Source organism: Oncorhynchus nerka, linkage group LG17 (assembly GCF_034236695.1).
Source record: "Oncorhynchus nerka isolate Pitt River linkage group LG17, Oner_Uvic_2.0, whole genome shotgun sequence".
Lineage (NCBI taxonomy): Eukaryota > Metazoa > Chordata > Actinopteri > Salmoniformes > Salmonidae > Oncorhynchus > Oncorhynchus nerka.
This window is the reverse complement of record NC_088412.1, coordinates 4,404,280-4,427,004: the sequence shown is the minus strand read 5'-3', so window position 1 is coordinate 4,427,004 and position 22,725 is coordinate 4,404,280. Positions and strand designations below refer to the sequence as shown.

At 46.2% G+C, this 22,725-nt stretch overlaps 1 protein-coding gene across 1 annotated transcript in view; it reads right to left on the bottom strand.

Annotated features, from left to right (window-relative positions):
* The window catches only part of smad6b (SMAD family member 6b), a 140,963-nt gene extending 122,454 nt beyond the window's left edge, over nucleotides 1-18,509 (bottom strand). Inside the window, exon 1 of the mRNA XM_065002851.1 lies at nucleotides 16,909-18,509. Coding sequence (XP_064858923.1) covers nucleotides 16,909-17,743 — 835 coding nt within the window. The 5' untranslated portion in view covers nucleotides 17,744-18,509. The remainder of the gene's footprint in view (nucleotides 1-16,908) is intronic.
* Nucleotides 18,510-22,725: the final 4,216 nt, after the last annotated feature.

Here is a 22,725-nt window from a genome sequence, read left to right as displayed (position 1 = left end):
AAAGCTAGAGACCTTATTGAAACAACAACAAACAGGTCAACCCGCCTCTGTTGAGGGAGGGGCCTGTTGTGGGAGGGGCCTGTAACAATGTAACCACTCAGATTCATGGACAGAGCTATGGAAGCAAGGACTGACCATCCATGATATCAACATTATAGTTATAACCATGTTATGAGACTATACAGGACTGACCATCCATGATATCAACATTATAGTTATAACCATGTTATGAGACTCTACAGGACTGACCATCCATGATACCAACATTATAGTTATAACCATGTTATGAGGCTATAACTGTGTTGTCCTATAACTGTGTAACTGTGTTGTTCTATAACTGTGTAACTGTGTTGTTCTATAACTGTGTAACTGTGTTGTCCTATAACAGTGTTGTCCTATAACTGTGTTGTCCTATAACTGTGTAACTGTGTTGTCCTATAACTGTGTTGTCCTATAACTGTGTTGTCCTATAACTGTGTTGTCCTATAACTGTGATGTCCTGTAACTGTGTTGTCCTATAACTGTGTAACTGTGTTGTCCTATAACTGTGTTGTCCTGTAACTGTGTTGTCCTATAACTGTGTTATCCTATAACTGTGTTGTCCTATAACTGTGTTGTCCTGTAACTGTGTTGTCCTATAACTGTGTTGTCCTATAACTGTGTAACTGTGTTGTTCTATAACTCTGTTGTCCTGTAACTGTGTTGTCCTGTAACTGTGTTGTCCTATAACTGTGTAACTGTGTTGTCCTATAACTGTGTTGTCCTATAACTGTGTTGTCCTATAACTGTGTAACTGTGTTGTCCTGTAACTGTGTAACTGTGTTGTCCTATAACTGTGTTGTCCTGTAACTGTGTTGTCCTATAACTGTGTAACTGTGTTGTTCTATAACTGTGTTGTCCTATAACTGTGTAACTGTGTTGTCCTATAACTGTGTAACTGTGTTGTTCTATAACTGTGTTGTCCTATAACTGTGTAACTGTGTTGTCCTATAACTGTGTAACTGTGTTGTCCTATAACTGTGTTGTCCTGTAACTGTGTTGTCCTATAACTGTGTTGTCCTTTAGCTGTGTAACTGTGTTGTCCTATAACTGTGTAACTGTGTTGTCCTATAACTGTGTAACTGTGTTGTCCTATAACTGTGTAACTGTGTTGTCCTGTAACTGTGTAACTGTGTTGTCCTATAACTGTGTTGTCCTATAACTGGGTAACTGTGTTGTCCTATAACTGTGTTGTCCTATAACTGTGTTGTCCTATAACTGTGTAACTGTGTTGTCCTATAACTGTGTAACTGTGTTGTCCTATAACTGTGTAACTGTGTTGTCCTATAACTGTGTAACTGTGTTGTCCTATAACTGTGTAACTGTGTTGTCCTGTAACTGTGTAACTGTGTTGTCCTATAACTGTGTAACTGTGTTGTTCTATAACTGTGTTGTCCTATAACTGTGTAACTGTGTTGTCCTATAACTGTGTAACTGTGTTGTTCTATAACTGTGTTGTCCTGTAACTGTGTTGTCCTATAACTGTGTTGTCCTGTAACTGTGTAACTGTGTTGTCCTATAACTGTGTTGTCCTATAACTGTGTAACTGTGTTGTCCTGTAACTGTGTAACTGTGTTGTCCTATAACTGTGTAACTGTGTTGTCCTGTAACTGTGTAACTGTGTTGTCCTATAACTGTGTTGTTCTATAACTGTGTTGTCCTATAACTGTGATGTCCTGTAACTGTGTTGTCCTATAACTGTGTAACTGTGTTGTCCTATAACTGTGTTGTCCTGTAACTGTGTTGTCCTACAACTGTGTTGTCCTATAACTGTGTTGTCCTATAACTGTGTTGTCCTATAACTGTGTTGTCCTGTAACTGTGTTGTCCTATAACTGTGTTGTCCTATAACTGTGTTGTCCTATAACTGTGTAACTGTGTTGTTCTATAACTGTGTTGTCCTGTAACTGTGTTGTCCTGTAACTGTGTTGTCCTATAACTGTGTAACTGTGTTGTCCTGTAACTGTGTTGTCCTATAACTGTGTAACTGTGTTGTTCTATAACTGTGTTGTCCTATAACTGTGTAACTGTGTTGTCCTATAACTGTGTAACTGTGTTGTTCTATAACTGTGTTGTCCTATAACTGTGTAACTGTGTTGTTCTATAACTGTGTTGTCCTGTAACTGTGTTGTCCTATAACTGTGTTGTCCTGTAACTGTGTTGTCCTATAACTGTGTTGTCCTTTAACTGTGTAACTGTGTTGTCCTATAACTGTGTAACTGTGTTGTCCTATAACTGTGTAACTGTGTTGTCCTGTAACTGTGTAACTGTGTTGTCCTATAACTGTGTAACTGTGTTGTCCTGTAACTGTGTAACTGTGTTGTCCTATAACTGTGTTGTCCTATAACTGGGTAACTGTGTTGTCCTATAACTGTGTTGTCCTATAACTGTGTTGTCCTATAACTGTGTAACTGTGTTGTCCTATAACTGTGTAACTGTGTTGTCCTATAACTGTGTAACTGTGTTGTCCTGTAACTGTGTAACTGTGATGTCCTATAACTGTGTAACTGTGTTGTCCTATAACTGTGTAACTGTGTTGTCCTATAACTGTGTAACTGTGTTGTCCTGTAACTGTGTTGTCCTATAACTGTGTAACTGTGTTGTCCTGTAACTGTGTAACTGTGTTGCCCTATAACTGTGTTGTCCTATAACTGTGTTGTCCTATAACTGGGTAACTGTGTTGTCATATAACTGTGTTGTCCTATAACTGTGTTGTCCTATAACTGTGTTGTCCTATAACTGTGTAACTGTGTTGTCCTATAACTGTGTAACTGTGTTGTCCTATAACTGTGTAACTGTGTTGTCCTATAACTGTGTAACTGTGTTGTCCTGTAACTGTGTAACTGTGTTGTCCTGTAACTGTGTAACTGTGTTGTCCTATAACTGTGTAACTGTGTTGTCCTGTAACTGTGTAACTGTGTTGTTCTGTAACTGTGTTGTCCTATAACTGTGTTGTCCTATAACTGTGTAACTGTGTTGTCCTATAACTGGGTTGTCCTATAACTGTGTAACTGTGTTGTCCTATAACTGTGTTGTCCTATAACTGTGTTGTCCTATAATGGTGTTGTCTTGTAACTGTGTTGTCCTATAACTGTGTTGTCCTATAACTGTGTTGTCCTGTAACTGTGTTGTCCTATAACTGTGTAACTGTGCTGTCCTATAACTGTGTTGTCCTATAACTGTGTAACTGTGCTGTCCTATAACTGTGCTGTCCTATAACTGTGTAACTGTGCTGTCCTATAACTGTGCTGTCCTATAACTGTGTAACTGTGCTGTCCTATAACTGTGTAACTGTGCTGTCCTATAACTGTGTAACTGTGCTGTCCTATAACTGTGTTGTCCTATAACTGTGTAACTGTGCTGTCCTATAACTGTGTAACTGTGCTGTCCTATAACTGTGTAACTGTGGAGGCTATATACAGGGGGTACCGGTACAGAGTCAATGTGGAGGCTATATACAGGGGGTACAGATACAGAGTCAATGTGGAGGCTATATACAGGGGGTACTGGTACAGAGTCAATGTGGAGGCTATATACAGGGTGTTACTGTACAGAGTCAATGTGGAGGCTATATACAGGGTGTTACGGTACAGAGTCAATGTGGAGGCTATATACAGGGGGTACCGGTACAGAGTCAATGTGGAGGCTATATACAGGGGGTACCGGTACAGAGTCAATGTGGAGGTTATATACAGGGGGTACAGGTACAGAGTCAATGTGGAGGCTATATACAGGGTGTTACGGTACAGAGTCAATGTGGAGGCTGTATACAGGGTGTTACGGTACAGAGTCAATGTGGAGGCTATATACAGGGTGTTACGGTACAGAGTCAATGTGGAGGCTATATACAGGGGGTACCGGTACAGAGTCAATGTGGAGGCTGTATACAGGGTGTTACGGTACAGAGTCAATGTGGAGGCTATATACAGGGTGTTACGGTACAGAGTCAATGTGGAGGCTATATACAGGGGGTACCGGTACAGAGTCAATGTGGAGGCTATATACAGGGGGTACCGGTACAGAGTCAGTCTGTGGGGGCTATATACAGGGTGTTACGGTACAGAGTCAATGTGGAGGCTATATACAGGGTATTACCGTACAGAGTCAATGTGGAGGTTATATACAGGGTGTTACGGTACAGAGTCAATGTGGAGGCTATATACAGGGTGTTACGGTACAGAGTCAATGTGGAGGCTATATACAGGGGGTACCGGTACAGAGTCAATGTGGAGGCTATATACAGGGGGTACCGGTACAGAGTCAGTCTGTGGGGGCTATATACAGGGTGTTACGGTACAGAGTCAATGTGGAGGCTATATACAGGGGGTACCGGTACAGAGTCAATGTGGAGGCTATATACAGGGGGTACCGGTACAGAGTCAGTCTGTGGGGGCTATATACAGGGTGTTACGGTACAGAGTCAATGTGGAGGCTATATACAGGGTATTACCGTACAGAGTCAATGTGGAGGTTATATACAGGGTGTTACGGTGTAGAGTCAATGTGGAGGTTATATACAGGGTGTTACGGTACAGAGTCAATGTGGAGGCAATATGCAGGGGGTACCGGTACAGAGCCAATGTGGAGGCTATATACAGGGTGTTACGGTACAGAGTCAATGTGGAGGCTATATACAGGGTATTACCGTACAGAGTCAATGTGGAGGTTATATACAGGGTGTTACGGTGTAGAGTCAATGTGGAGGTTATATACAGGGTGTTACGGTACAGAGTCAATGTGGAGGTTATATACAGGGTGTTACGGTATAGAGTCAATGTGGAGGCTATATACAGGGGGTACCGGTACACAGTCAATGTGGAGGCTATATACAGGGGGTACCGGTACAGAGTCAATGTGGAGGCTATATACAGGGTGTTACGGTACAGAGTCAATGTGGAGGCTATATACAGGGAGTACCGGTACAGAGTCAATGTGGAGGCTGTATACAGGGTGTTACGGTACAGAGTCAATTTGGAGGCTATATACAGGGTATTACGGTACAGAGTCAATGTGGAGGCTATATACAGGGGGTACCGGTACAGAGTCAATGTGGAGGCTATATACAGGGTGTTACGGTACAGAGTCAATGTGGAGGCTATATACAGGGGGTACCGGTACAGAGTCAATGTGGAGGCTATATACAGGGTATTACGGTACAGAGACAATGTGGACGCTATATACAGGGGGTACCGGTACAGAGTCAATGTGGAGGCTATATACAGGGGGTACCGGTACAGAGTCAATGTGGAGGCTATATACAGGGTATTACCGTACAGAGTCAATGTGGAGGCTATATACAGGGTGTTACGGTATAGAGTCAATGTGGAGGCTATATACAGGTTATTACGGTACAGAGTCAATGTGGAGGCTATATGCAGGGTATTACGGTACAGAGTCAATGTGGAGGCTATATACAGGGTATTACGGTACAGAGTCAATGTGGAGGCTATATACAGGGGGTACCGGTACAGAGTCAATGTGGAGGCTATATACAGGGTATTACCGTACAGAGTCAATGTGGAGGCTATATACAGGGTGTTACGGTATAGAGTCAATGTGGAGGCTATATACAGGTTATTACGGTACAGAGTCAATGTGGAGGCTATATGCAGGGTATTACGGTACAGAGTCAATGTGGAGGCTATATACAGGGTATTACGGTACAGAGTCAATGTGGAGGCTATATACAGGGGGTACCGGTACAGAGTCAATGTGGAGGCTATATACAGGGTGTTACGGTACAGAGTCAATGTGGAGGTTATATACAGGGTGTTACGGTACAGAGTCAATGTGGAGGCTATATACAGGGTGTTACGGTACAGAGTCAATGTGGAGGCTATATACAGGGTATTACCGTACAGAGTCAATGTGGAGGTTATATACAGGGTGTTACGGTATAGAGTCAATGTGGAGGCTATATACAGGGTGTTACGGTACAGAGTCAATGTGGAGGCTGTATACAGGGTGTTACGGTACAGAGTCAATGTGGAGGCTATATACAGGGTGTTACGGTACAGAGTCAATGTGGAGGCTATATACAGTGTGTTACGGTACAGAGTCAATGTGGAGGCTATATACAGGGTATTACCGTACAGAGTCAATGTGGAGGTTATATACAGGGTGTTACGGTACAGAGTCAATGTGGAGGCTATATACAGGGTGTTACGGTACAGAGTCAATGTGGAGGCTATATACAGGGTATTACCGTACAGAGTCAATGTGGAGGTTATATACAGGGTGTTACGGTATAGAGTCAATGTGGAGGCTATATACAGGGTGTTACGGTACAGAGTCAATGTGGAGGCTGTATACAGGGTGTTACGGTACAGAGTCAATGTGGAGGCTATATACAGGGTATTACCGTACAGAGTCAATGTGGAGGTTATATACAGGGTGTTACGGTATAGAGTCAATGTGGAGGCTATATACAGGGTGTTACGGTACACAGTCAATGTGGAGGCTATATACAGGGGGTACCGGTACAGAGTCAATGTGGAGGCTATATACAGGGTGTTACGGTACAGAGTCAATGTGGAGGCTATATACAGGGAGTACCGGTACAGAGTCAATGTGGAGGCTGTATACAGGGTGTTACGGTACAGAGTCAATTTGGAGGCTATATACAGGGTATTACGGTACAGAGTCAATGTGGAGGCTATATACAGGGGGTACCGGTACAGAGTCAATGTGGAGGCTATATACAGGGTGTTACGGTACAGAGTCAATGTGGAGGCTATATACAGGGGGTACCGGTACAGAGTCAATGTGGAGGCTATATACAGGGTATTACGGTACAGAGACAATGTGGACGCTATATACAGGGGGTACCGGTACAGAGTCAATGTGGAGGCTATATACAGGGGGTACCGGTACAGAGTCAATGTGGAGGCTATATACAGGGTATTACCGTACAGAGTCAATGTGGAGGCTATATACAGGGTGTTACGGTATAGAGTCAATGTGGAGGCTATATACAGGTTATTACGGTACAGAGTCAATGTGGAGGCTATATGCAGGGTATTACGGTACAGAGTCAATGTGGAGGCTATATACAGGGTATTACGGTACAGAGTCAATGTGGAGGCTATATACAGGGGGTACCGGTACAGAGTCAATGTGGAGGCTATATACAGGGTATTACCGTACAGAGTCAATGTGGAGGCTATATACAGGGTGTTACGGTATAGAGTCAATGTGGAGGCTATATACAGGTTATTACGGTACAGAGTCAATGTGGAGGCTATATGCAGGGTATTACGGTACAGAGTCAATGTGGAGGCTATATACAGGGTATTACGGTACAGAGTCAATGTGGAGGCTATATACAGGGGGTACCGGTACAGAGTCAATGTGGAGGCTATATACAGGGTGTTACGGTACAGAGTCAATGTGGAGGTTATATACAGGGTGTTACGGTACAGAGTCAATGTGGAGGCTATATACAGGGTGTTACGGTACAGAGTCAATGTGGAGGCTATATACAGGGTATTACCGTACAGAGTCAATGTGGAGGTTATATACAGGGTGTTACGGTATAGAGTCAATGTGGAGGCTATATACAGGGTGTTACGGTACAGAGTCAATGTGGAGGCTGTATACAGGGTGTTACGGTACAGAGTCAATGTGGAGGCTATATACAGGGTGTTACGGTACAGAGTCAATGTGGAGGCTATATACAGTGTGTTACGGTACAGAGTCAATGTGGAGGCTATATACAGGGTATTACCGTACAGAGTCAATGTGGAGGTTATATACAGGGTGTTACGGTACAGAGTCAATGTGGAGGCTATATACAGGGTGTTACGGTACAGAGTCAATGTGGAGGCTATATACAGGGTATTACCGTACAGAGTCAATGTGGAGGTTATATACAGGGTGTTACGGTATAGAGTCAATGTGGAGGCTATATACAGGGTGTTACGGTACAGAGTCAATGTGGAGGCTGTATACAGGGTGTTACGGTACAGAGTCAATGTGGAGGCTATATACAGGGTATTACCGTACAGAGTCAATGTGGAGGTTATATACAGGGTGTTACGGTATAGAGTCAATGTGGAGGCTATATACAGGGTGTTACGGTACAGAGTCAATGTGGAGGCTGTATACAGGGAGTACCGGTACAGAGTCAATGTGGAGGCTGTATACAGGGTATTACCGTACAGAGTCAATGTGGAGGTTATATACAGGGTGTTACGGTATAGAGTCAATGTGGAGGCTATATACAGGGGGTACCGGTACAGAGTCAGTCTGTGGGGGCTATATACAGGGTGTTACGGTACAGAGTCAATGTGGAGGCTATATACAGGGGGTACCGGTACAGAGTCAATGTGGAGGCTATATACAGGGTGTTACGGTACAGAGTCCATGTGGAGGCTATATACAGGGTGTTACGGTACAGAGTCCATGTGGAGGCTATATACAGGGTATTACGGTACAGAGTCAATGTGGAGACTATATACAGGGTGTTACGGTACAGAGTCAATGTGGAGACTATATACAGGGTATTACGGTACAGAGTCAATGTGGAGGCTATATACAGGGTGTTACGGTACAGAGTCAATGTGGAGGCTATATACAGTGTGTTACGGTACAGAGTCAATGTGGAGGCTATATACAGGGTATTACCGTACAGAGTCAATGTGGAGGTTATATACAGGGTGTTACGGTATAGAGTCAATGTGGAGGCTATATACAGGGTGTTACGGTACAGAGTCAATGTGGAGGCTATATACAGGGTGTTACGGTACAGAGTCCATGTGGAGGCTATATACAGGGTGTTACGGTACAGAGTCCATGTGGAGGCTATATACAGGGTATTACGGTACAGAGTCAATGTGGAGACTATATACTGGGTGTTACGGTACAGAGTCAATGTGGAGACTATATACAGGGTATTACGGTACAGAGTCAATGTGGAGGCTATATACAGGGTGTTACGGTACAGAGTCAATGTGGAGGCTATATACAGGGTGTTACGGTACAGAGTCAATGTGGAGGCTATATACAGGGTATTACCGTACAGAGTCAATGTGGAGGTTATATACAGGGTGTTACGGTATAGAGTCAATGTGGAGGCTATATACAGGGTGTTACGGTACAGAGTCAATGTGGAGGCTATATACAGGGTGTTACGGTACAGAGTCAATGTGGAGGCTATATACAGGGGGTACCGGTACAGAGTCAATGTGGAGGCTATATATAGGGTATTACGGTACAGAGTCAATGTGGAGGCTATATACAGGGTGTTACGGTATAGAGTCAATGTGGAGGCTATATACAGGTTATTACGGTACAGAGTCAATGTGGAGGCTATATACAGGGGGTACCGGTACAGAGTCAATGTGGAGGCTATATACAGGGTATTACCGTACAGAGTCAATGTGGAGGCTATATACAGGGTGTTACGGTATAGAGTCAATGTGGAGGCTATATACAGGTTATTACGGTACAGAGTCAATGTGGAGGCTATATGCAGGGTATTACGGTACAGAGTCAATGTGGAGGCTATATACAGGGTATTACGGTACAGAGTCAATGTGGAGGCTATATACAGGGGGTACCGGTACAGAGTCAATGTGGAGGCTATATACAGGGTGTTACGGTATAGAGTCAATGTGGAGGCTATATACAGGGTGTTACGGTACAGAGTCAATGTGGAGGCTATATACAGGGTATTACGGTACAGAGTCAATGTGGAGGCTATATACAGGGGGTACCGGTACAGAGTCAATGTGGAGGCTATATACAGGGTGTTACGGTATAGAGTCAATGTGGAGGCTATATACAGGGTGTTACGGTACAGAGTCAATGTGGAGGTTATATACAGGGTGTTACGGTACAGAGTCAATGTGGAGGCTATATACAGGGTGTTACGGTACAGAGTCAATGTGGAGGCTATATACAGGGTATTACGGTACAGAGTCAATGTGGAGACTATATACAGGGTGTTACGGTACAGAGTCAATGTGGAGACTATATACAGGGTATTACGGTACAGAGTCAATGTGGAGGCTATATACAGGGTGTTACGGTACAGAGTCAATGTGGAGGCTATATACAGGGTGTTACGGTATAGAGTCAATGTGGAGGCTATATACAGGGTGTTACGGTACAGAGTCAATGTGGAGGCTGTATACAGGGAGTACCGGTACAGAGTCAATGTGGAAGCTGTATACAGGGTATTACCGTACAGAGTCAATGTGGAGGTTATATACAGGGTGTTACGGTATAGAGTCAATGTGGAGGCTATATACAGGGGGTACCGGTACAGAGTCAGTCTGTGGGGGCTATATACAGGGTGTTACGGTACAGAGTCAATGTGGAGGCTATATACAGGGGGTACCGGTACAGAGTCAATGTGGAGGCTATATACAGGGTGTTACGGTACAGAGTCCATGTGGAGGCTATATACAGGGTGTTACGGTACAGAGTCCATGTGGAGGCTATATACAGGGTATTACGGTACAGAGTCAATGTGGAGACTATATACAGGGTGTTACGGTACAGAGTCAATGTGGAGACTATATACAGGGTATTACGGTACAGAATCAATGTGGAGGCTATATACAGGGTGTTACGGTACAGAGTCAATGTGGAGGCTATATACAGGGTGTTACGGTACAGAGTCAATGTGGAGGCTATATACAGGGTATTACCGTACAGAGTCAATGTGGAGGTTATATACAGGGTGTTACGGTATAGAGTCAATGTGGAGGCTATATACAGGGTGTTACGGTACAGAGTCAATGTGGAGGCTATATACAGGGTGTTACGGTACAGAGTCCATGTGGAGGCTATATACAGGGTGTTACGGTACAGAGTCCATGTGGAGGCTATATACAGGGTATTACGGTACAGAGTCAATGTGGAGACTATATACAGGGTGTTACGGTACAGAGTCAATGTGGAGACTATATACAGGGTATTACGGTACAGAGTCAATGTGGAGGCTATATACAGGGTGTTACGGTACAGAGTCAATGTGGAGGCTATATACAGGGTGTTACGGTACAGAGTCAATGTGGAGGCTATATACAGGGTATTACCGTACAGAGTCAATGTGGAGGTTATATACAGGGTGTTACGGTATAGAGTCAATGTGGAGGCTATATACAGGGTGTTACGGTACAGAGTCAATGTGGAGGCTATATACAGGGTGTTACGGTACAGAGTCAATGTGGAGGCTATATACAGGGGGTACCGGTACAGAGTCAATGTGGAGGCTATATACAGGGTATTACCGTACAGAGTCAATGTGGAGGCTATATACAGGGTGTTACGGTATAGAGTCAATGTGGAGGCTATATACAGGTTATTACGGTACAGAGTCAATGTGGAGGCTATATACAGGGGGTAGATCAATGTGGAGGCCGGTACAGAGTCAATGTGGAGGCTATATACAGGGTATTACCGTACAGAGTCAATGTAGAGGCTATATACAGGGTGTTACGGTATAGAGTCAATGTGGAGGCTATATACAGGTTATTACGGTACAGAGTCAATGTGGAGGCTATATGCAGGGTATTACGGTACAGAGTCAATGTGGAGGCTATATACAGGGTATTACGGTACAGAGTCAATGTGGAGGCTATATACAGGGGGTACCGGTACAGAGTCAATGTGGAGGCTATATACAGGGTGTTACGGTATAGAGTCAATGTGGAGGCTATATACAGGGTGTTACGGTACAGAGTCAATGTGGAGGTTATATACAGGGTGTTACGGTACAGAGTCAATGTGGAGGCTATATACAGGGTGTTACGGTACAGAGTCAATGTGGAGGCTATATACAGGGTATTACCGTACAGAGTCAATGTGGAGGTTATATACAGGGTGTTACGGTATAGAGTCAATGTGGAGGCTATATACAGGGTGTTACGGTACAGAGTCAATGTGGAGGCTGTATACAGGGTGTTACGGTACAGAGTCAATGTGGAGGCTATATACAGGGTATTACCGTACAGAGTCAATGTGGAGGTTATATACAGGGTGTTACGGTATAGAGTCAATGTGGAGGCTATATACAGGGTGTTACGGTACAGAGTCAATGTGGAGGCTGTATACAGGGAGTACCGGTACAGAGTCAATGTGGAGGCTGTATACAGGGTATTACCGTACAGAGTCAATGTGGAGGTTATATACAGGGTGTTACGGTATAGAGTCAATGTGGAGGCTATATACAGGGGGTACCGGTACAGAGTCAGTCTGTGGGGGCTATATACAGGGTGTTACGGTATAGAGTCAATGTGGAGGCTATATACAGGGGGTACCGGTACAGAGTCAGTCTGTGGGGGCTATATACAGGGTGTTACGGTACAGAGTCCATGTGGAGGCTATATACAGGGTGTTACGGTACAGAGTCCATGTGGAGGCTATATACAGGGTATTACGGTACAGAGTCAATGTGGAGACTATATACAGGGTGTTACGGTACAGAGTCAATGTGGAGACTATATACAGGGTATTACGGTACAGAGTCAATGTGGAGACTATATACAGGGTGTTACGGTACAGAGTCAATGTGGAGGCTATATACAGGGTGTTACGGTACAGAGTCAATGTGGAGGCTATATACAGGGTATTACCGTACAGAGTCAATGTGGAGGTTATATACAGGGTGTTACGACATAGAGTCAATGTGGAGGCTATATACAGGGTGTTACGGTACAGAGTCAATGTGGAGGCTGTATACAGGGAGTACCGGTACAGAGTCAATGTGGAGGCTGTATACAGGGTGTTACGGTACAGAGTCAATTTGGAGGCTATATACAGGGTATTACGGTACAGAGTCAATGTGGAGGCTATATACAGGGGGTACCGGTACAGAGTCAATGTGGAGGCTATATACAGGGTGTTACGGTACAAAGTCAATGTGGAGGCTATATACAGGGGGTACCGGTACAGAGGCAATGTGGAGGCTATATACAGGGTATTACGGTACAGAGTCAATGTGGAGGCTATATACAGGGGGTACCGGTACAGAGTCAATGTGGAGGCTATATACAGGGGGTACCGGTACAGAGTCAATGTGGAGGCTATATACAGGGGGTACCGGTACAGAGTCAATGTGGAGGCTATATACAGGGGGTACCGGTACAGAGTCAATGTGGAGGCTATATACAGGGGTACCGGTACAGAGTCAATGTGGAGGCTATATACAGGGGGTACCGGTACAGAGTCAATGTGGAGGCTATATACAGGGGGTACCGGTACAGAGTCAATGTGGAGGCTATATACAGGGGGTACCGGTACAGAGTCAATGTGGAGGCTATATACAGGGTATTACCGTACAGAGTCAATGTGGAGGTTATATACAGGGTGTTACGGTATAGAGTCAATGTGGAGGCTATATACAGGGGGTACCGGTACAGAGTCAGTCTGTGGGGGCTATATACAGGGTGTTACGGTACAGAGTCAATGTGGAGGCTATATACAGGGGGTACCGGTACAGAGTCAATGTGGAGGCTATATACAGGGTGTTACGGTACAGAGTCCATGTGGAGGCTATATACAGGGTAAAACGGTACAGAGTCAATGTGGAGGCTATATACAGGGTGTTACGGTACAGAGTCAATGTGGAGGCTATATACAGGGTGTTACGGTACAGAGTCAATGTGGAGGCTATATACAGGGTATTACGGTACAGAGTCAATGTGGAGGTTATATACAGGGTGTTACGGTATAGAGTCAATGTGGAGGCTATATACAGGGTGTTACGGTACAGAGTCAATGTGGAGGCTGTATACAGGGGGTACCGGTACAGAGTCAATGTGGAGGCTATATACAGGGGGTACCGGTACAGAGTCAATGTGGAGGTTATATACAGGGTATTACGGTACAGAGTCAATGTGGAGGCTATATACAGGGGGTACCGGTACAGAGTCAATGTGGAGGCTATATACAGGGGGGTACCGATACAGAGTCAATGTGGAGGCTATATACAGGGGGTACCGGTACAGAGTCAATGTGGAGGCTATATACAGGGGGTACCGGTACAGAGGCAATGTGGAGGCTGTATACAGGGGGTACCGATACAGAGTCAATGTGGAGGCTATATACAGGGGGTACCGGTACAGTGTCAATGTGGAGGCTATATACAGGGGGGTACCGATACAGAGTCAATGTGCGCGTGTACCGGTTAGTTGAGGTAATATGTACATGTAGGTAGAGTTACTATATAAGTGACTATACATAGATGATAACAACAGAGAGCAGCAGCGGTGTAAAAGAGGTGGGGGGGGGGGGGTGGAGGGGGGCAATGCAAATAGTCTGGGTAGCCATTTGATGTTCAGGAGTCTTATTGCTTGGGGGTAGAAGCTGTTTTAGAAGCCTCTTGGACCTGGCAGCTCCGGTACCGCTTGCCGTGCGAATAGTCTCGCTATTGTATCCTCCCTTCTTAATGCCTACGGATGCCTATCGTAGTGTAATGGAGGTATTAGACCTATCAGTTACGGCAGTACAATAGAGAAATCATGCACAAAGTAGCATCTTACATAATCGCAAAGCATGTGAAGTATATTCTCATGCTTTGACACACACATAACCTAGTTTTGGTGGAATATCGTGCAGCAAGAACACCCACAGAGACCCCCCCCCCCCCCCTCCCCCCCAATTTTCCCCCCTCTTGATGGTGGAGAGAAGATTTTACGTTTTGAAGTTCATTTCCTACAATTCTACACATTTTGCCATGTGGCATAGAGAAAATGTTGCAGTATTAAAGGCACACCAGGATCACCAGGCGATACATTAGTTAATAGACCAATAAGAAAGAGAGTTCCAAACCTCTCTGCCAATAAAAGCTAGTTTTCCGTTTTACCCTCCCCCCTTTAGACCTCTCTCAGAATCAACTCGTAAAATTCTGGTTTGAGAAATTGCTCTTTGCTAAGAAGCTATTTTTTATATATATTTATTTTTTCAACCATTTTAATTTAAATAATCACAGTAAGGAAGTTAATTAATACCTAGAAATTATTTGATATTGAGATTAAATTATTTTTAATTTTTTTAAACGTCTGTACTGGCATTTTAAATAACGTTCTCTCATGGGGTGGAGATAAATGTCGCTTATGCCTGGAACTGGTTGTGGCATCGAACAGCTCACAGAATTGAACGACATCGGATCGGAGTCCGACATCGGACATCGGAGGCCGACATCGGAGGCCGACATCGGACATCGGAGGCCGACAGCGGACATCGGAGGCCGACAGCGGACATCGGAGGCTGACAGCGGACATCGGAGGCCGACATCGGACATCGGAGGCCGACAGCGGACATCGGACATCGGAGGCCGACATCGGGACATCGGAGGCCGACATCGGACATCGGAGGCCGACAGCGGACATCGGAGGCCGACAGCGGACATCGGAGGCCGACATCGGGACATCGGAGGCCGACAGCGGACATTGGAGGCCGACGTCGGGACATCGGAGGCCGACATCGGAGGCCGACATCGGAGGCCGACATCGGAGGCCGACATCGGGACATCGGAGGCCGACAGCGGACATCGGAGGCCGACGTCGGGACATCGGAGGCCGACATCGGAGGCCGACATCGGAGGCCGACATCGGAGGCCGACAGCGGACATCGGAGGCCGACATCGGGACATCGGAGGCCGACATCGGGACATCGGAGGCCGACATCGGAGGCCGACATCGGAGGCCGACAGCGGACATCGGAGGCCGACATCGGGACATCGGAGGCCGACGTCGGGACATCGGAGGCCGACATCGGAGGCCGACATCGGGACATCGGAGGCCGACATCGGAGGCCGACATCGGGACATCGGAGGCCGACAGCGGACATCGGAGGCCGACATCGGGACATCGGAGGCCGACATCGGGACATCGGAGGCCGACAGCGGGACATCGGAGGCCGACATCGGGACATCGGAGGCCGACATCGGAGGCCGACATCGGGACATCGGAGGCCGACATCGGGACATCGGAGGCCGACATCGGGACATCGGAGGCCGACATCGGACATCGGAGGCCGACAGCGGACATCGGAGGCCGACATCGGACATCGGAGGCCGACAGCGGACATCGGACATCGGAGGCCGACATCGGGACATCGGAGGCCGACATCGGACATCGGAGGCCGACAGCGGACATCGGAGGCCGACAGCGGACATCGGAGGCCGACATCGGGACATCGGAGGCCGACATCGGGACATCGGAGGCCGACATCGGAGGCCGATAGGGTAGAAAAGAAGTTTCAACGTATAAAACTTACCAAATCAGGTATTGAAAAAGTTTATTTCGAAGCGAAGAGCACCTAGAAAGAGACTCTTTGGCTAGTCGCATTTCTGTACTGTACAATGTAGGCCTACAGTACAAATTGGTAGAAAGATCTACTTTGCAGTCAACATTTAATTGGGAAAGTGTTGTTGTTTTTTAAATCCTTAAGAAATGTTTATTTAAACAGCGCGTGTTGACCAGCGCGTGTTGACTGAACTGCGCACAAGATTCAACCAAGACTTCAAACCAAAGGGCAACTACACACACCACAAAATATGTTTCGATTTTTCCCAGACCTCAAAAATGGTCTGGTGATGTGGTTTAAGCATTGTTGTGGATTTAAAACATCCAATTTGTGTTGTATATATATATATATATTATATTTTTTTTTTAAAGGGCTGATTGTAGGAGTGAAAACCTAAAGAAGAAAAAAACTATAGGAAAACTAAATATTTCACAACAGGTTGTTTGTCTTTCCTTAGCGGTTTGAGAAAGGTTTGGCAAAATGAAAGTATATCCACTTCTCCAGGCACCACTAGACCACTGCCGATACCCGTTTTGTCTTCTAACTGTGTGTGTGTGTGTGTGTGTGTGTGTGTGTGTGTGTGAGTGTGACAGAGCAGGTGCACTCCTACCTACGCTGCAGAGCCGGCTGTAGTGATAGGGGTTGCAGCATACCGCGTGGCCAGCCAGAGTCCCAAAGCTCCTGCACTCACAGAGCGGCTTGAGCTGGGCGGTGTGCTGGAGGTCCGACCAACGGTAGAGTTTACACAACAGCAGCCGCGGAGATATGGCCGTGTGTCCGCCCAGACGCATCTCTGTCTGGGATACCATCACACAGTCGCTCCACATCCCTTCTCTGGACTCCACCGCCTCCAGTAACGTATCCAGGGTTTTGTCCTTTAAGCATTTCAACAGAGAATATGTGGCGGTTTTTAGTTCTTGCTCCAGCACCGTGCGCGGCTTCGCCTCAGGAGAACCGTTGTCCCGAGCTCCACCGTGGTGGTTCCTCAAAACAAAATGACAGGAGTCTGGTAACGGTTCCCTCCCCGGGGCAATGGGTTCAACTTCACAGTGGTCCCGGTCTTTAAATAAACAACACGTCACCGTCCTGCATTCGCTGTCCTGCACTGCCTGAGGGCTGCCCTGCTCCGGCCCTTGGACACACACAGTCACCGACATAGCAACCCCGTGCTGGTCCGATCTACCCCCCACCCAGCCGCTGCAACTCTCCGCCGAGTTGAAGGCACATACTCCACCTAAGTCCCCTGCGGGCGACCTGCCAACCGTCATCGGTCGGAGATCCGTTTTGTTAATTTTCTCCGGGTTGTGGCAGGTTGTGAAGAGATCGTCCCTAGGACTGTCTTCGCTACTTGGGCCATTATGTCCACCATCTCCCTCCTCACTATGCGGGATCAAACGGCTTCTCCAGAGTCGCCGCACAAGACTTGAGCGTTTCGTCCTGAACATACGACAATTTAAAAAATATAGATGTGCTTTTCCTCTCTCTAGGTTATTCTTGTTTCGGGTCACCAAAGGGGACTGTTTACCAGCTACTTTGAATTTAGTTGTAGGACATTAATGTTGGCGGAGCGCCGTGCCAGGGTATGCACAGCCGATTGGAGAACAAGATTAGATTGAGACATGGGAAATCAAAAATTCATTCATACTGGGAACGCAGTCAATAATATGCAGAACTGCTATTTGAATCCTATTCTTGACCCGTGTTGTTATGTTCCCTACGCCTCGGAAGGGATAAACAAATGTTTCACACACATGATAATATCATGCGAGTAGACAATAGCTACACGGGAACTAAGTAAATGCAGAATTCCAATATGGAAAAGTCAACGACAAAAAGAGAAAGGGAGCCCTAAAACGCTTTTACGCACTCGTAATAGTTTCGGACTTTGGAACGAACACCCCTTCACATCTCCTCTCTTCTAACCCGGCACGGAGAGAACAACATGAATTACACCTTTACAAGTGATTTTAAATCCCCCAAAAATACATTAAAAGCCTTTATAAATCCAGATCCCGAACTCCCGACAGCCGCACTTCTTTTTACAATCCAAAAATATCCATGCCAGGCTGGAAGGTAGAAATAATCATCAATCCCAAACCGAGTACTCCTCTCTCCTCGTTCCGGGTTGACTACCTAGCTAACAAGTCAAACTGAACTGCTGAGATCTCGTTCTTTTCTCCGTTTCTCTCTTCTTCTTTTTCTCTCCCTCTCGCTCTCTAACACACACACACACACACACACACACACACACACACACACACACACACACACACACACACACACACACACACACACACACACACACACACACACGGGGACTCCGAGGAGAGCGATGGAGCCATTGGCTGCCTACCATCACGTGCCAGTCTAGACTCATTGGCGGCTGTAAGCTGCACTGATTGTTGCGCAAACAAGGTTTCAAGTTTCTCAACTCTTAAAGGCGTAACATCCCGTTCTTACTTTAACTTTACTCTCTAGTCTACTATATCTTCTATTTGAAAATAAAAAATACAAAAAATACGGAAAGGACACTTTTAGAACAAGGACACTATTCAACTCTTGCATTTTATTGACCAACAAGCCAACAGGATACATTGTGCTTACAGACAAGCAAAGCCAACACTCTAAAAATAAATTTAAAAAACTCAAAACACCATGATTGTGCAATGAAACCATGAAGAGCAGTGCACCTAACCCAGGGGTGGACTGGGACAAAAATACAGCCCTGGCATTTTATCCACAAACAGCGACTCATTTTTCCTATGGTGTCACTGGCCCGCTGACTAACGTTGTTGGAGGCACCAGCCAATCATTTGGTCAGACAAATCATGAATAATCATCTTATAAAGTCATTCATAGTGCTTTATTAAATTAAGAAGTGTAATAATCAGACTACTAAGATATACTGAGAAAAATGTTGTTTCATTTAACACATCCAAGCAAGAATTGAAGATGTTTCGATGAGCAACCTAACCTACCTACCGCGGTACTGGAGGCAACACTACAGAACCTAACCTACCTACCGCGGTACTGGAGGCAACACTACAGAACCTAACCTACCTACCGCGGTACTTGAGGCAACACTACAGAACCTAACCTACCTACCGCGGTACTGGAGGCAACACTACAGAACCTAACCTACCTACCGCGGTACTGGAGGCAACACTACAGAACCTAACCTACCTACCGCGGTACTTGAGGCAACACTACAGAACCTAACCTACCTACCGCGGTACTTGAGGCAACCTAACCTACCTACCGCGGTACTTGAGGCAACACTACATAACCTAACCTACCTACCGCGGTACTTGAGGCAACACTACAGAACCTAACCTACCTACCGCGGTACTTGAGGCAACACTACAGAACCTAACCTACCTACCGCGGTACTTGAGGCAACACTACAGAACCTAACCTACCTACCGCTGTACTTGAGGCAACACTACAGAACCTAACCTACCTACCGCGGTACTTGAGGCAACACTACAGAACCTAACCTACCTACCGCGGTACTTGAGGCAACCTAACCTACCTACCGCGGTACTTGAGGCAACCTAACCTACCTACCGCGGTACTTGAGGCAACACTACAGAACCTAACCTACCTACCGCGGTACTTGAGGCAACACTACAGAACCTAACCTACCTACCGCAGTACTTGAGGCAACACTACAGAACCTAACCTACCTACCGCGGTACTTGAGGCAACACTACAGAACCTAACCTACCTACCGCGGTACTTGAGGCAACCTAACCTACCTACCGCGGTACTTGAGGCAACACTACAGAACCTAACCCACCTACCGCGGTACTTGAGGCAACACTACAGAACCTAACCTACCTACCGCGGTACTTGAGGCAACACTACAGAACCTAACCTACCTACCGCGGTACTTGAGGCAACCTAACCTACCTACCGCGGTACTTGAGGCAACACTACAGAACCTAACCTACCTACCGCGGTACTTGAGGCAACCTAACCTACCTACCGCGGTACTTGAGGCAACCTAACCTACCTACCGCGGTACTTGAGGCAACACTACAGAACCTAACCCACCTACCGCGGTACTTGAGGCAACACTACAGAACCTAACCTACCTACCGCGGTACTTGAGGCAACACTACAGAACCTAACCCACCTACCGCGGTACCAACACTACCGCTGTACTTGAGGCAACACTACAGAACCTAACCTACCTACCGCGGTACTTGAGGCAACCTAACCTACCTACCGCGGTACTTGAGGCAACACTACAGAACCTAACCTACCTACCGCGGTACTTGAGGCAACCTAACCTACCTACCGTGGTACTTGAGGCAACCTAACCTACCTACCGCGGTACTTGAGGCAACCTAACCTACCTACCGCGGTACTTGAGGCAACACTACAGAACCTAACCTACCTACCGCGGTACTTGTGGAAACCTAACCTACCTACCGCGGTACTTGAGGCAACACTACAGAACCTAACCTACCTACCGCGGTACTTGAGGCAACCTAACCTACCTACCGCGGTACTTGAGGCAACACTACAGAACCTAACCCACCTACCGCGGTACTTGAGGCAACACTACAGAACCTAACCTACCTACCGCGGTACTTGAGGCAACACTACAGAACCTAACCTACCTACCGCGGTACTTGAGGCAACCTAACCTACCTACCGCGGTACTTGAGGCAACACTACAGAACCTAACCTACCTACCGCGGTACTTGAGGCAACCTAACCTACCTACCGCGGTACTTGAGGCAACCTAACATACCTACCGCGGTACTTGAGGCAACCTAACCTACCTACCGCGGTACTTGAGGCAACACTACAGAACCTAACCTACCTACCGCGGTACTTGTGGAAACCTAACCTACCTACCGCGGTACTTGAGGCAACACTACAGAACCTAACCTACCTACCGCGGTACTTGAGGCAACCTAACCTACCTACCGCGGTACTTGAGGCAACACTTCAGAACCTAACCCAGTCATTGTCAGACAACGAGACTATAGTTGTTTAATTTGACTGTGACCAGTGTAGCAAAATGTTTTAAGAAAATACAATGTATTGAACTATTAGTATTTGAGTGGCGCAGTGGTCTAAGGCACTGCGTCGTGGTACTTGAGGCAACACTACAGACCCGGGTTAGATCCCGGACTGTATCACAGCCGGCTGTAATCGGGAGTCCCATAGGGCGGCACACAATTGGTCCAGCGTCACCCGGGTTAGGGGAGGGTTAGGCCAGGAGGGCTATACGGCAGGGTAACCTAGTGGTTAGAGAGTTGGACTAGGTTGCAAGTTCAAATCCCCGAGCTGACAAGGTACAAATCTGTCGTTCTGCCCCTGAACAGGCAGTTAACCCACTGTTCCCCGGTAGGCTGTCATTGAAAATAAGAATTTGTTCTTAACTGACTTGCCTAGTTAAATAAAGGTTAAAAATAAATGTAAAAAATACTTGGCTCATTGCGCTCTAGCGACACCTTGTGGCGGGACGGGAACCTGCAGGCTGACCTCTGTCATCAGTTGAACAGTATTTCCATCTGACAAATTGGTGCGGCTGGATTTCGGGTTCAGTGTTTTAATAAGATGCGCGGCTTGGCAGGTCATGTTTCGGAGGATGCATGACACGACCTTCGACCTCCCGAGCCCGTTGGGGAGTTGCAGCGATGAGACAAGATCGACATTCAGGATAAAATGTTTTATTTTTTTATAAAATATATATAAATAATAATTAATAAACTTGTCAAATGATCAGATACAGAAATCAAATTTTAAACATTAAATTCCTCCAGAAAACGGTATCTCATTCTGCTCAAAACACCCAAATTAGTGTTTTTCCGGAAGCGCTCCTAGTCCCTTGATTAATAAGTAATGTTTCAAAACATCTCAGGATGATTTAATTATAATTAATTATACTCCAGTGAAAGTGAAGGTTTGGTCTCCTTCGTGTTTAGTGGCAGCTCAGTTGCCACTAGTTTTGGTGTTACTTCATGTTAACAGTGAAGCCAAAGGGGACAAACTGCAGTGGCCACTGAGCTCACTACTCTGGCGTCTCCTCCCTGACTCCCAGGGCTCGAGCCATTGTGGCGCTGTGCTCACTGTGGATTTACCATTAGGCAGACGAGGCCATTTCCTCTGGCCTCATATCATCAAAGGCCCCATGAGCTGGGCATAATTGTAAATATATATATATATACAGTGGTGTTTGTCAGACCAGGAGACATCTGAAAATCGGTCTTGTCACAAAAACATCTGTAGCATTCGAGCGGTTTGGGCTAAACATTAATGACCCCTCTATGGACAGATGAGTGTCAGCGGAATCGTCTGGAGATAACGCGGCACTGGGCCGAAAAACGAATGGAAGTGAATAGGGCCTTTCCACGTATTTAGGTATAGGGGGTCATTCCACTGGGCCGAAAAACGAATGGAAGTGAAT